Source organism: Anser cygnoides, chromosome 26 (genome assembly GCF_040182565.1).
Source record: "Anser cygnoides isolate HZ-2024a breed goose chromosome 26, Taihu_goose_T2T_genome, whole genome shotgun sequence".
NCBI classification, from domain to species: domain Eukaryota; kingdom Metazoa; phylum Chordata; class Aves; order Anseriformes; family Anatidae; genus Anser; species Anser cygnoides.
Window position 1 is genome coordinate 5,705,173 of NC_089898.1, and position 12,272 is coordinate 5,717,444.

The window sequence follows — 12,272 nt, forward strand, 5'->3', positions numbered from 1 at the left end:
GGCTGCGGCGCGGAGGGGGCGGGGCGTAGGAGGCTATAAAGGGGCGGCTCGGCGGGCGGCCCCAGTGGGCGGCTGCGCGTTGTGCTCGCGTAGTCGTGCCGGTGCTGCTCGGTGCTCCTGGGTGCTGCTCGGTGCTGCCGCTGCTGCCGCCAGGATGTTCGAGGCGCGGCTGGTGCAGGGCTCGGTGCTCAAGCGGGTGCTGGAGGCCCTCAAGGACCTCATCACCGAGGCCTGCTGGGACCTGGGCTCGGGCGGCATCAGCCTGCAGAGCATGGACTCCTCGCACGTCTCCCTGGTGCAGCTCACGCTGCGCTCCGAGGGCTTCGACACCTACCGCTGCGACCGCAACATCGCCATGGGCGTCAACCTCTCCAGGTAGCGGCAGGGCCGCCGCGGGGCGGGCCCGGGCCTGCGGCGCTGAGGGCAGCGGGGCCCGCTGGGGTTTGGGCGAGGCGGCGCGTGAGGGGCTCGTGGGGGCCGAGGCGGCCCCGCGCCCTCAGGAGCGGCTCGGGGCGCTCGGAGCCCCGCTGCGCGCCCCCCCCCCCTTCTCCTCACAGCTCTCGCGCCGTTTTTCGCAGCGCGCGCGGGGCCCGTGACGTCACTGGCGGCGCCATGCGCGCGGCGCGCTGTGGCGGGAAAGCGCGGCGGTTTGGCGCCATGGCGCCCGCAGCCCCCCCCCCGCTGCCCGCCCCGTGCGGCGCCGGGCCGGGGGGGACGATCATCTGCACGGGGGTTGTTGCGCCTCGGTAACGGCCCGGTGGTCGTGTGTAGCACCCGGAGTCTAAAGCAGCCTCGCTGCACCCGAGGTTGCTGGCAGCTTCTCGTTAAACTTGCTTTAGCACTCCGCAATAGGTAATTGGCTTGGTGTTCCTTCTCTGTTTGCGATCCCATGCTTGTTTTTTCCCTAGCATGTCCAAAATACTGAAATGTGCTGGAAATGAAGACATCATAACGCTCAGAGCAGAAGACAATGCGGATACATTGGCTCTAGTGTTTGAAGCACCAAGTGAGTCTTGTACTGGGGAGCTCATTTGCTAGCAGGATAATTTAGGCAGTCATCATAGACTGAGCAGTATGTGCTGGTTGTGAGGGTGGTCAAAAATGGGAGGAGTCACCTGAAACTTACACGGCCTGGAAATGGGAACTTGGTCTACTTGACCAGTGCTTCATCTGAAAGAGAATCTTCCTTATGCTACATAAAAATGTTCTTAGGCACATCTCGACAGGCAGCTTTCCTCTTACAACCTACAAAAGGCTGTTTATGTTGCTTAGATTTCAAGCAAGGTGGATCCTATTGTCACACTTAAAAGTGTTTTTACTTTGATAAAAAGTTGGGGGCAGAACTTAGATCCTGATTGGTAGTTTATTTGAAACACTTGGTCAAACTATGCTTTTTCTTTAGATCAGGAAAAGGTTTCTGATTATGAGATGAAGCTAATGGATCTCGATGTGGAGCAGCTTGGAATTCCAGTAAGTAGTTGAATGACTGACTGTTTCTTGGTGTGTTTTTCCATGTTCATGTCAGACATAGTTTAAGATTGTAGCAACACTTCCTGAAGACTACATAAATTTTAGTGTATTGACTGTATCAGTCTTCTTGGTAAAAGTTTAATTATGTCACTTTTTTTTTTACAGGAACAGGAATATAGTTGTGTAGTGAAAATGCCTTCTGCTGAATTTGCACGCATCTGTAGAGATCTCAGCCATATTGGTGATGCAGTTGTCATCTCCTGTGCAAAGGATGGTGTGAAATTTTCAGCTAATGGAGAGCTAGGAAATGGAAACATCAAGCTGTCACAGACTAGTAATGTGGACAAAGAAGAAGAAGCTGTAAGTTAATGCTTACTGTGGTGTCTTCAGCATTGAGTTTTCTACTGATATGACTGGAGGCTAAAGGTGGGCCACTGGATCACATATTTCTCTGATTTATAGAACCAAGTCAACAAATCCTGCCAGCCTTGGGTTCTCAGCCATGGGGTTTGCAAAAAGCCCTCAGCAAAGTGGGGAATACCACTGGCTGCCTTTGCATGAGGTGTCGCTGGGTCTGTGGTGCTGAATTATTTGAGAAACTTTAGATGATTTGTTGCAGCTTGCATTTACCAAACTTTTTAATCTGCCTGTTCTAGGTTACAATAGAAATGAATGAGCCAGTCCAACTGACCTTTGCTCTGCGGTACTTGAACTTTTTTACCAAAGCTACTCCTCTGTCACCTACAGTAACACTCAGCATGTCTGCAGATGTTCCTCTGGGTAAGTAAATGCAGCTCTCATTGAAAATCTCCTTGTAAAATATTCCACCTTAGAACTGTAACAAGTCTTGACTGAATGGCTCTTCTGAAGAATCTTTTGCATTTTTTTCTTTACCAGTTGTGGAGTACAAGATTGCTGATATGGGACACTTAAAATACTATCTGGCTCCAAAGATTGAAGACCAACAAGAAGGCTCTTAATTGGACTAGGACTTGAGGGGGAGATCTGGTCGTTCCTGGAGAGAACAACTGACTTTGAGAAGGAAATGGTGTCTGCCATATTACCAGCAGTTTCAGTACATTGGAGCATCCAGTGAGCACTGTTAAGCGTGTTGTGTAGATATCTCTGTAAATATTTTTCAACTTGCTATTTTGCTATATTGGTGTCATTTGAAACAGGATTTTTTTTTCTGGTCTATTCCTATGCTTTCAGTAATCTTAGATGCTGTATCTAGGTGAAGTACCTTACTCCTTTTGTTGTGTGTTAGAGTGCATTATTTAACTTCAATAAAGATGACTCCTAGAGTTTCAGCTGTGGAACTATAGTTGACTAGGCTTGCTGTTTAATTATGCCACAAGTTTATTTGCCCTTCATCCATTTATTTTTGAAGCTGATACTCTAACTGGAACATGGAAAGTGGAAATAAAGTAATTTCATGGTTCTTACACTATTTAAATGTGGATGGATTAATCAATGCTTTGTCAAACTATGCTGATATACCCCTGCATGAGTGGCCAAATACCTTGATTAAATGTGTTGAAGTGGAAGAGGTAGTTACAGTCTGAATAATGCATCAATGATACTGTTTCCTTAAGTAGAGGAAGTTTGTGGAACGTGTTTTGCTTAAAATGCATTAGCTTTGCAGATGCAAGAGCTGCCTGTTCCAGCAGGAACTGATCCTGTAGCTGTCACTTTCATTCCAAATGAAGTCTGAGGGTGTGTAGACACATGCCACAGTGTCACAGTGACTGCAAGTTGCTTGGTGTAGAAAGCTGTGTGAACCTTTCCTGGTTTTAGATCTGTTACTAGCTTGTTGATGTTAAACCATTCCTGGACAGGCCTGAGCACGTTCCATGTCTTTGGTGCCTCTGTCCCACACATCTGTTGACAAGTGTTGTGGAATCACCCAGATCACCAGCAATTCCTCTTATATTTTTGTTCTCATCATTCATTCATGGAGGTACAGTACAAGGTTTATACTGAAGGCTTGATCATGAAAAATGGGATGCAAAAACTGTTTTGGTAGGTAGCTACTGTTTTTCACTTACTGTATTGCTATAAGTTACCCATAAATCGTACCCCTCATTGTGAATCGGTGATTCCATTTCTTCATGAATGAAGAAACAATGAAAAGCAATCTTGTTGGCTTGATCAGTGCTGTGTAGCAAGCAGTGCTTGCAGGGTCTTAAGTACTGTGGGTGCGTTCAGGTTTAGGAGGCCCTGTACTTTCCACTGGTCATCTACAAGAATATTGAGCATGCCTATAAACTTGGGTAATCCAACTGATTTAGCAGAATTTCACAAGGTGGCAGTACTGATTAAGAAACAGATTCTGCTGTGTCAGAATGATGAGTGCTTTCATGATTGAAACTAGTGCCTGCTCAAAGCCTGGGAACAGGATTTTTTAATGCTCCCTGCCCTTTTTACTTCATTGATAGCAGCAATTCTTTCTTAGAAAATATTTCATTGCAGTTTTCTTCTGCATGTAGATCCATGCATGACTTTTTTTGTCTTGAACTTTATCTCATATCTCCAGAGCATACACCATTTATTCTCTTGAATTTTGAGGTTGTTGGTGAATTCAGTACCTTTAAGAACACACCTGAAAGCAAGATCTAACCCAGCTGTCCTAAAACTTCTCAGCAGCAGTCGAGTTGTCCAGAACAACATTGGATACCTCAGAATTAAGAGGCTATTTTACCTCAAATGCAATGCTTCCCAGATGGATTGCCACTGTGGTACCCACAAGTGCAGCAAGTAGCTAAGTACTTCAGTAAAGAATGAAAGATCAGTTGTGTTGAAATAGTCAGGAAGGATTCTGTGTTTTACTGATGCTTAAAGCTGTGCTAGTGAAGCATATCCATTTTTGTGCAACCTCCTGCTGTAGTGGGGATTACTGAACTCCTGCTGTTTTACCCATGAACCTAAAAATAAGCCATGTGGTTTAATTGCTTATTTTTGCAACTGGAACAACTAAGTTGAGTAGTTTCTTGTAGTAGGAAATGTCTTTTAGCATTAATATCTATGCTGTTGTGTGTGATTTGTGTATGATCTGCTCTCTGGTTAAATCCTTACATTAGCTGAATATTTACTTCGCCATTGCTGTACCCAAATACTGAAGAAACAATAGCTACTCCATCTTTAAAAATAAAAATTAAAAAATTGAGAGGTATGGTAAAATGCTGCTTCCCTGTGTTTGAGGAGGTAAACTTTGAAGCTTATACCTTTCTCCATGGCAAGAAGGTCTAATTTATAGAACAAACGGGGGGTGGTCTTTGAAACTTCAGATCTGGTGTTCCAGGCACTCAATCCAGTGCGTATCTTATTGATTTACAGGAATTGGAATCATGCTAATTTCTGTAACTTCCTTTTTTTTTGGAGCAATTGGATTAAGTAAATTCCCAGCTGTGATTTATCTGTATTAATACAGTTCCAGGTGTTCAAAATAGGTGTTCTCTTTAGTGCCCAGCGATAGTACCTGAGGGAATGGTGTCGGGCTGCGACAGGGGAGGTTCAGGCTGGGTATCAGGAAGAGGTTTTTCACTGAGGGGGTTGTCGCTCACTGGAACAGGCTCCCCAGGGAAGGAGTCACTGCACCAAGCCTGTTGGAGTTTAAGAAATGTTTGGACTGTGCACTTAGTCATGTTGTCTGAATTTTGGGGTAGACCTGTGTGGTGCCAGGAGCTGGACTCAGTGATCCTTGTGGGTCCCTTCCAGCTTGGGATATTCTATGACTCCGTGAAAATACTTTTCTGGCTATACTTTTTCTGTTACATATGCATAGCTGTGATGGAGGGGTGTGCTCTCCCTGCAGACAAGTTTACGTCCTGAGCTTCCTTTAGAAAATCAACATTTTAAAGCATATGTAGGAGCAACGTGTATTAAGAACATGCTGCTTCATAAACCAGTCACAAACGCAGCCCAAAGCGTGGAAGCACAGACAGGTCAGCTTGGTGCTCCGTGGGTCTTGCATGACCAGGGTGACCAAAATGCCCGTCCGTGCCAACCTGCCCCACAGCTCTGATTTCGGCTGCCAGTCCTGAGCGCAAGGCTCAAAATAACTCAGTGGAGCTGAGCCAGCGAGCGGCCGCTGCCATAACCTGGAAGGAAACGACAGGCACAGAATAAACTTCCTGGGTTGGCCTGCGGCTGGAGCACGGAGAAGAAGCGGCAGCGGGAGTGATGGGTTTGACCAGCAACGTGAGTTGTCGGTAACTCTTGGCTTGTGTTAACCTTCCAAAGCTCTAACGCCGCTCACGGCACAGCGTGCAGTTCTCGGGGCGTTGTCAGACATGTTGTGAACTTCCTGCTCCGCAGCAGAGAAACCATTTTGCCTCCGCGGGAGGGGATCAGATGGGTTTCTCGCACCAGCATTGAGGTTTGAGCTCCCAAATGGGGCAGGAAATGACATCCCCCTTCCTTCCTTACTCCCGGGTGTAGAGGGTAGAAATTCGTATCACTGCTATGAAAAGGATAAACAGGATTTTGGCCTGAAGTGCCACGACTGCTTTTATTTGCATGCTCCCCTTTGAACCTTTGCTTACCCTGGAAGTCCTGCCGCAGGCAGTGCTGGTTCCTGCTGCGTATGAAGCACGGCTGTAGCTCAGTGTTATTAGAGGGCCTGGATGGCAAGCACACCTCCCCGTTTGCTTGCCTCTTAAAAAGCACAGCAGTGAACTTAGTTCTGATCCTCTGCTGTTCTTGAGCGCAAGGAGAGCGAAGCTCAGTGGACTTGAAAGCGGCCCTTAAAGATGAGGTCCGAGGCAGTGCTTTGTGCTTCATAGCCTCTGCTTGGTTAGAAAGGAAATGCAAAGGGCTGGAATGATTTACGCAGGTGTAAACTGGAAATTATTGCTGGGAAGCCACTAGGAATGGCCTGGTAAATAATGTGACAGGCAGTAAACAGCCCCACAGAACTTGGGGGCAAAAAGGAACAGAGTCAGGAAATCTGACAGGTTTTGGATGTGCTGATTTCTTGTCTTCTTCCCTTTCTGCACTTCGACCCCATGGGTATGTGGGAGGCTTTGGGGGCATTTTAGCACAATGAACTTACGGGGAAAAAAAAAAAAGTAAAAATAAGATGTGTAAAGAAGCTGAGGGTGTGTGTTACCACCCAGTAGGTGGGTGATACCCCTACTACCCATAGGGATAGAAATGTGTTTTTCCTATAGAAAAAGCAAAAAAGTTCAAGTTAAAGGTATAGCTGAGGGGGATTTAAGATTGGAAGGTGCTGGATGTTTTATAGAAGTCAAATTTACTGAAAGAGAAACAAACCTGATGGCAAGGGAATGTGCCAACATGTAGTGAGCAGAGATGAAAAAGGAGATCTTGTTATTAATGTGAGGGAGACAAAGAATTTCAGTTCAAATGGAGACTAAATATTTTGAGGAGTTGCTATTACCTTAGCTGTCAAATACCATTATGGAAAGCGCATCTTTATCCCTTCCTGTAGGAGCAGTTGGGATATATGCTTTTTTTTTTTTTTTAGTTCAAGCTTTTCTAGAAATTAAAAAAAAAAAAAAAGTTGTTGAAGGCAGTGCAGGAAATGTATATTCTGCCTCTTTGGGAATTCAGTGCAGATTCAAGGCTGTGGGTGAGCAGGTGCCTAATGTATAGGTCCTGTATAGGGGAAACCAGCAGCTGGGAGCTGTCAGCCTCTGTTAAATGGCTCTGCAGTGCGTCAGAGATGTGTTGGCAGGCCAGATCCAGGCTTCAGTTTATGAGAAGACAGGCTCCAAGGCACAGGAGAAAGCTGGCTCTGCCCATCTCCCTGTTCTGATCACCCAGGACTGTCACTGCTGGCAGCAAAACCACAGGGCTAGGCTTCGCTGCATAGTGAAATTGCAGGGTATGGCTCTGTGTAACTAAATAAAGTTCAACCCTGAATACTTCCTCCCTTGCGGCTAGATAGACAAGTGACCTATGCTTTTTAGCTCCCTGCTCTTTTTTGGTTGCCTCATCTGCTAACCACCCCATCCCCTTGTCATGCTCCTACTGAGTCACGACTCAAACCGTCTTAGGGATGACAGCTCCATTTCATTCTATTTTCCAGTGTTTTTTTGCAAAATGGATTTATTGCAAAATATCTAGCTGGTTGAAAAGCTGCTTTGTTTAGTTTTGGTTTGGGTGTATTTACTAGTGGCCCTGTTTAGAAATAGGTGGATGTCAGACATCTTACTGCTGGAAGTGTGATCTTGCAGATGAGACCTGGCTTATACAGGGCATATTATTCTGGAACTTCTATCAGGTTTTAAACACGTTCTTCGTAATTTGATTTTGTTTTCAAATATTGACAAATCCAAACTTGTCTGCAGCTATATTTATGCCTTTTATTTTAGGTTTAAATACAAAATTTTATTTTAAAAGATTTAAGTCATGAAAGTGAACAAGGATTTTTTGGGGTTAGTAGAGGCTTAACGCTCCTGTGCTTGTCTTAGGAAACATAATCCACATCTGACTCTATCATCCAGTTTGCTCTGATTTTTTTTTTTTTTGCTGTTTCTGTTTTCCAGGTTCTAGCTGATTCCCAAGCATCATTGTAATGATGTCATCAAGAATGAATCTGTCTGCTGGCATTCCCAGTAGTAAAGTCAAGTATTCTAAGCTTTCCAGTACTGATGACGGATATATTGACCTGCAGGTAAAAAGTAGGGAAGAAAACCTCTTTGTACTGCTGCTCTGACTGTAAGCTACTAGTGGGGGCTGCTATAGCTTTGCATATATGCATGCGAGACTGCTTTTTGTTCGTGTCCACCAGAAAGGTACAAATCTATCCACAAGCCACCACTTCAGTCTTTCTCCTCTAGAAAGCTCACAGAGCACAACTGGAAACAACATTTCTTGTTTAGTAGGGTCAGATTCATTTCTTTGGAAGGAGATGAAAATCAGAGCAATGGGTATAAATGCTAGCTTGGGCAACAGGGTCTGCATGGGCAGGGTTCGTTGCAGAGAGGCTGTTATAGAGCCATGCGTCAGGGCTGCTGCAGTGTTTTGTTTGCTGTCATCTATGCCGTGATTAGAAGAGAGCTGTGCTGGGGTAAGCTGTTTAATTTTTTTTTCCCTTTTCCATCCAGTTCAAGAAGAGCCCACCAAAAATTCCCTACAAGGCAATTGCACTTGCTGTCGTGCTCTTCATGATTGGGACCTTTCTCATTATCATAGGAGCCCTCCTCTTGGCAGGGTACATCAGCAAAGGTGTAAGTGGTTTGATTACACTTCTGTTACAAGTTCTGTATTGTTTGCCCCTCCCAAAGCCTGCCAGAACTATCATGTTCAGTGCAGAAATTCAGAGGAAAAGACCTGTAAACAAGAAAGTAATCCCCCTTCCTGCCACACTGGTGTTTGCTGACAGGTCTGCTCCTCTGGCAGTAGAGCCCGTTATCTCTAGTTAGCAACTTGGGAGTGGGTCCATAGCTGGAGGGGAGATCTGCCAGGAAGGGATGAATTTCTGTCCTACCCAGTGGTACAGTTCCATTTTAATGCCACATCATTGCAGTGGTCAGCTTGCTGTGTTGGTGAAAAAATCCTGGGATCATCACACTTCTAGTAAAGATCCCCCACTTTCTCTAAGGGATACCTGATTGCTATATAGAACACGGCACTGTTTTTCTCCCCTCTCCGCCTTTATGATCCATTGAAAGCAGATCTGATGCTTGCAGTTGACATTGTGCTTCTCAGTGACACATTTCTCCTTTTACCTTGTGCAGTATGGAACTGCTTTACAGTTGGCAGCTGCTGCTTATCGTTGTGGAAACAGCAGCATTTTGGCCATATCGGAAGCAGTCCAGGCCCAGATAGGAGAGCTTGCCCTTAGCCAAGCATGCAGGACTCAGCCTGTGGTTGGCAATTTTGTCATGTGATGAGTGTCAGGAGGAGCCACCCCTCCAGCCTAAAGGAAAAGGTCAGTTGAGGTTTCCTGTAGCATCAAGCAGATGCCAGACCAGGAAGAGGAATTAGAGCTCAGCCTGAAGACAGCTGAGAGATTTGAGATAGATTTTGCAGGCCTTAGGGATGAATAATTGTGGTGGTTTGCTTGGTGAGGCAGGACCTGAGAAAAAGAAAAGACCTTGATATGGATCTCTTACTGCACTTACACAGCTTTTCTGTCTGACGCAGGGAACGGACCGTGCTATCCCCGTGCTCATCATCGGGATCCTTGTATTTCTCCCAGGCTTCTACCACCTGCGCATTGCATATTACGCTTCCAAAGGCTACCGGGGCTATTCCTATGATGATATCCCAGATTTTGATGACTGAATGATGTTCCTGACAACGTTATAATTAGGTTAGTGTTAAGAGCTGCTAGTTACCCTGGATATTGGAGGGAGCTGTTAAGATTGTAAATGAAGTATATCAGTCACGTTATGCAACTTCTGGTTTTCAAAATTCGGTGCTGAAGTGCTGCAAGCTTTTCAGCTGGGGGGACAAGGGGGTTAAACATGGAATTGACCAAAAGTATTGCAACATTAGGTGGGAAGAACATGTGGTTTATCATATTTTTCCTCTTGGTTACATAATGCTGGTTGCTTGTAAGAAGTTATTCTTGGGCAAGGCAATTCTAGCAATTTTCCAAAAATAGTTGAGCCAGACAGTTTCAGCAGTAAAGATATTTGTTTTTCTAAGTGCTTCATAGAGTTTATTTTATTTTTTTGAGAGACCTTTGCTATGCTTGGTTCTAGAGTTGCAGACAAACACCACACATAACTCTCTTTTGCTCTCTGCCCATCAGAAGGGCTTCCAATTTACTTGTCTTATGCTTGTCTTGAGTAATGGAACTCATATGCATACAAGAGGGGAAAAATGCACTTGCATGAAATAACTTATACAAACTGCATTTGCTGCACAACTCCTTGCTAGACTGACCAATCTTATGCACTCACCAAACACATTCTTCAGAAGCAAGCTGTTTCCCATGCCACTGCTACTCTTGGCAAAATCAGACTGTCATCCTTTAAAAGGAAGGACTGTTGTGGGATTTTGCTTATTTTAAACTGAATAGAGACAGGGAGAAGAACTGGAATATGGGCCAGCATTCAAGTGTCTAAAAACAAACATCTTGGGTTTGACTGGTGTGGGTATAGGAGACACCTGAATTCCAGCTATCTGTATGTATATTTGGGATCATTTTATCCTTGTTTAGATACATTGTGACTAACTCCCTAAACCAGTGAAAAGAATATCTGTATAGTTTGTACTGAATAAATTGTTTGTATTATTTTGCTAGCTTCAGTAATACCTTATTCAGGGAAAACCAATTGGTAGCTCTGTACTTGATGCAAAAGTAAAAACTCACTGTCTCCTTAAGTGGGACTGAACCAAGTGTCCTGAAGAACAAGTATGTGACAAGATGTAGAAATGCAAGCCTCAAGTATATGTATTTTACATGAATAAACTTCACTATATTCTGTGTACAAATTACAAGCTCATCTTTTTCACATTCACAGATCTCAGTGTGCGCTAAAAATGGTCCTGGGCAAAGAGGTTAATACTTCAGTTGAGCCTGCTGTTGCTTACTGCTTCTAGTTTCTGATGTAGTTGTTACAGTCAGCAATAGACTTTGATGAGCCAGCAGCTTTGAAACAGCTCCAACTGCTCTGCAGGACCCTTGGCTTGCTTTGGGGCAGAGCTGGGAACCTGGAATTACCCTCTCTAGAGCAGCAATGCGGAGTGTCTTAGGTGTGACAAGATTATGTGCTGCTTCAGAAGTCCAGGATTCACTTTTTGAACCTCTCGTGCAGTATTTGAATGTGCAAAGACCCCAGACTTCTAATAGCTTGGTGTCAGTGTCCAAATATCCAGTCCTTTTATGTAACAGGGAGTAGTGTCTACATATGACTTGCAGTCTGGTACTGATACTCCAGAATTGTGCCAGGCATAGCTCATGTGGACTGAAAATTTGAAAGGTAGAGGGGCAAAAAACACAGCAGGTCCTTGGAGATGGTCAGAAAGCTTTCCTGGACAAATGTTCTTGCTCTGAAAGTACAAAACTACTTTGTCTTTTTTCCTTCCTCATTTTTCTATTCCTTCTCCAATGTTCTAGATTAAACTCAAAGCCCGAGCCAAGGTCTTCTTTTTTTAACCTACATCTATTCCCTTGTTTGACTTGATTAATTGGCTTGTGTGTGCCCCAGTGGTGCACTCTGAGGACTAACTGATTGAATTCGGGATCTCCTTTTTGCCTTTCCATCTCTGAAGGCAACAACTACGTGTGTTCTCTCTTGCTCTGCTGCGTCATGCTGGCCCTGGCCATCACCCGTCTCACGTTCCTGACGCAGCCGGCCCCTGGGCTGGTGGCAGCCCAGCTTTCCAGATGTCACACGCTGCTTGGCAGCAGCTGGAATGCCTCAATTAAAGCCGGGTCTGGCCAGGAAAGTCGCTGCTGACGCAAAACCATGAATCAGCCTCTATTAGGGGATAAGAATGTGGGTTTGTTTGGTTTGGGGAAAGGGGACAGGGAGTTGAGATGGAAAAAGAGGAGTAGGGGGAGAAGATGCCTTCAGGGGCTGATAGGATGCAGAAAGCTGAGAAGCCTGGGGCAACTGAGAGGGATAAGTAAATGTAGGGGACAGGTGAAGAACATACTGACATTTCTGGAGGGTTGGCAATTTATTTTTTGAAACAGAAACAACATCCTCAGACAACACAGTGTATAAATAAGATCAGACTCTACCCTGGTGCTCACAGGGCTGTCTGTATGAGGAATGGACACTGGGAAGATTTCCTCTCTACAGGGATGTTTTGCATCTAATTTGGAAAGTCAAAATGGACATTTCTGGGGAAAAAAAGGTGTGTTGACTACTCAC

General features: G+C 45.0%; 2 protein-coding genes across 4 annotated transcripts; both read left to right on the forward strand.

Annotated features, from left to right (window-relative positions):
- Positions 1-53: 53 nt before the first annotated feature.
- Positions 54-2,920, forward strand: PCNA (proliferating cell nuclear antigen). The gene is made up of 6 exons (XM_048053968.2): positions 54-375; positions 909-1,006; positions 1,403-1,470; positions 1,636-1,830; positions 2,127-2,250; positions 2,368-2,920. Exons 1-6 carry the CDS (start codon positions 155-157, stop codon positions 2,448-2,450), a joined length of 789 nt encoding a protein of 262 aa, XP_047909925.1. The 5' UTR covers positions 54-154; the 3' UTR covers positions 2,451-2,920.
- Positions 2,921-5,516: 2,596 nt separating this feature from the next.
- On the forward strand, positions 5,517-10,884 carry TMEM230 (transmembrane protein 230). Of its 3 annotated transcripts, none has more exons than XM_013199240.3 (4): positions 5,517-5,670; positions 7,983-8,110; positions 8,544-8,666; positions 9,586-10,884. In XM_013199240.3, the coding sequence occupies exons 2-4, from the start codon at positions 8,012-8,014 to the stop codon at positions 9,724-9,726; spliced, it is 363 nt and encodes a 120-aa protein (XP_013054694.1). In that variant the 5' UTR covers positions 5,517-5,670; positions 7,983-8,011; the 3' UTR covers positions 9,727-10,884. The 3 variants fall into 3 exon arrangements, with proteins under 3 accessions (XP_013054694.1, XP_013054695.1, XP_013054696.1); XM_013199241.3 differs by having other exon boundaries at positions 5,534-5,681; XM_013199242.3 differs by lacking the exon at positions 5,517-5,670 and adding an exon at positions 5,727-5,848.
- Positions 10,885-12,272: the final 1,388 nt, after the last annotated feature.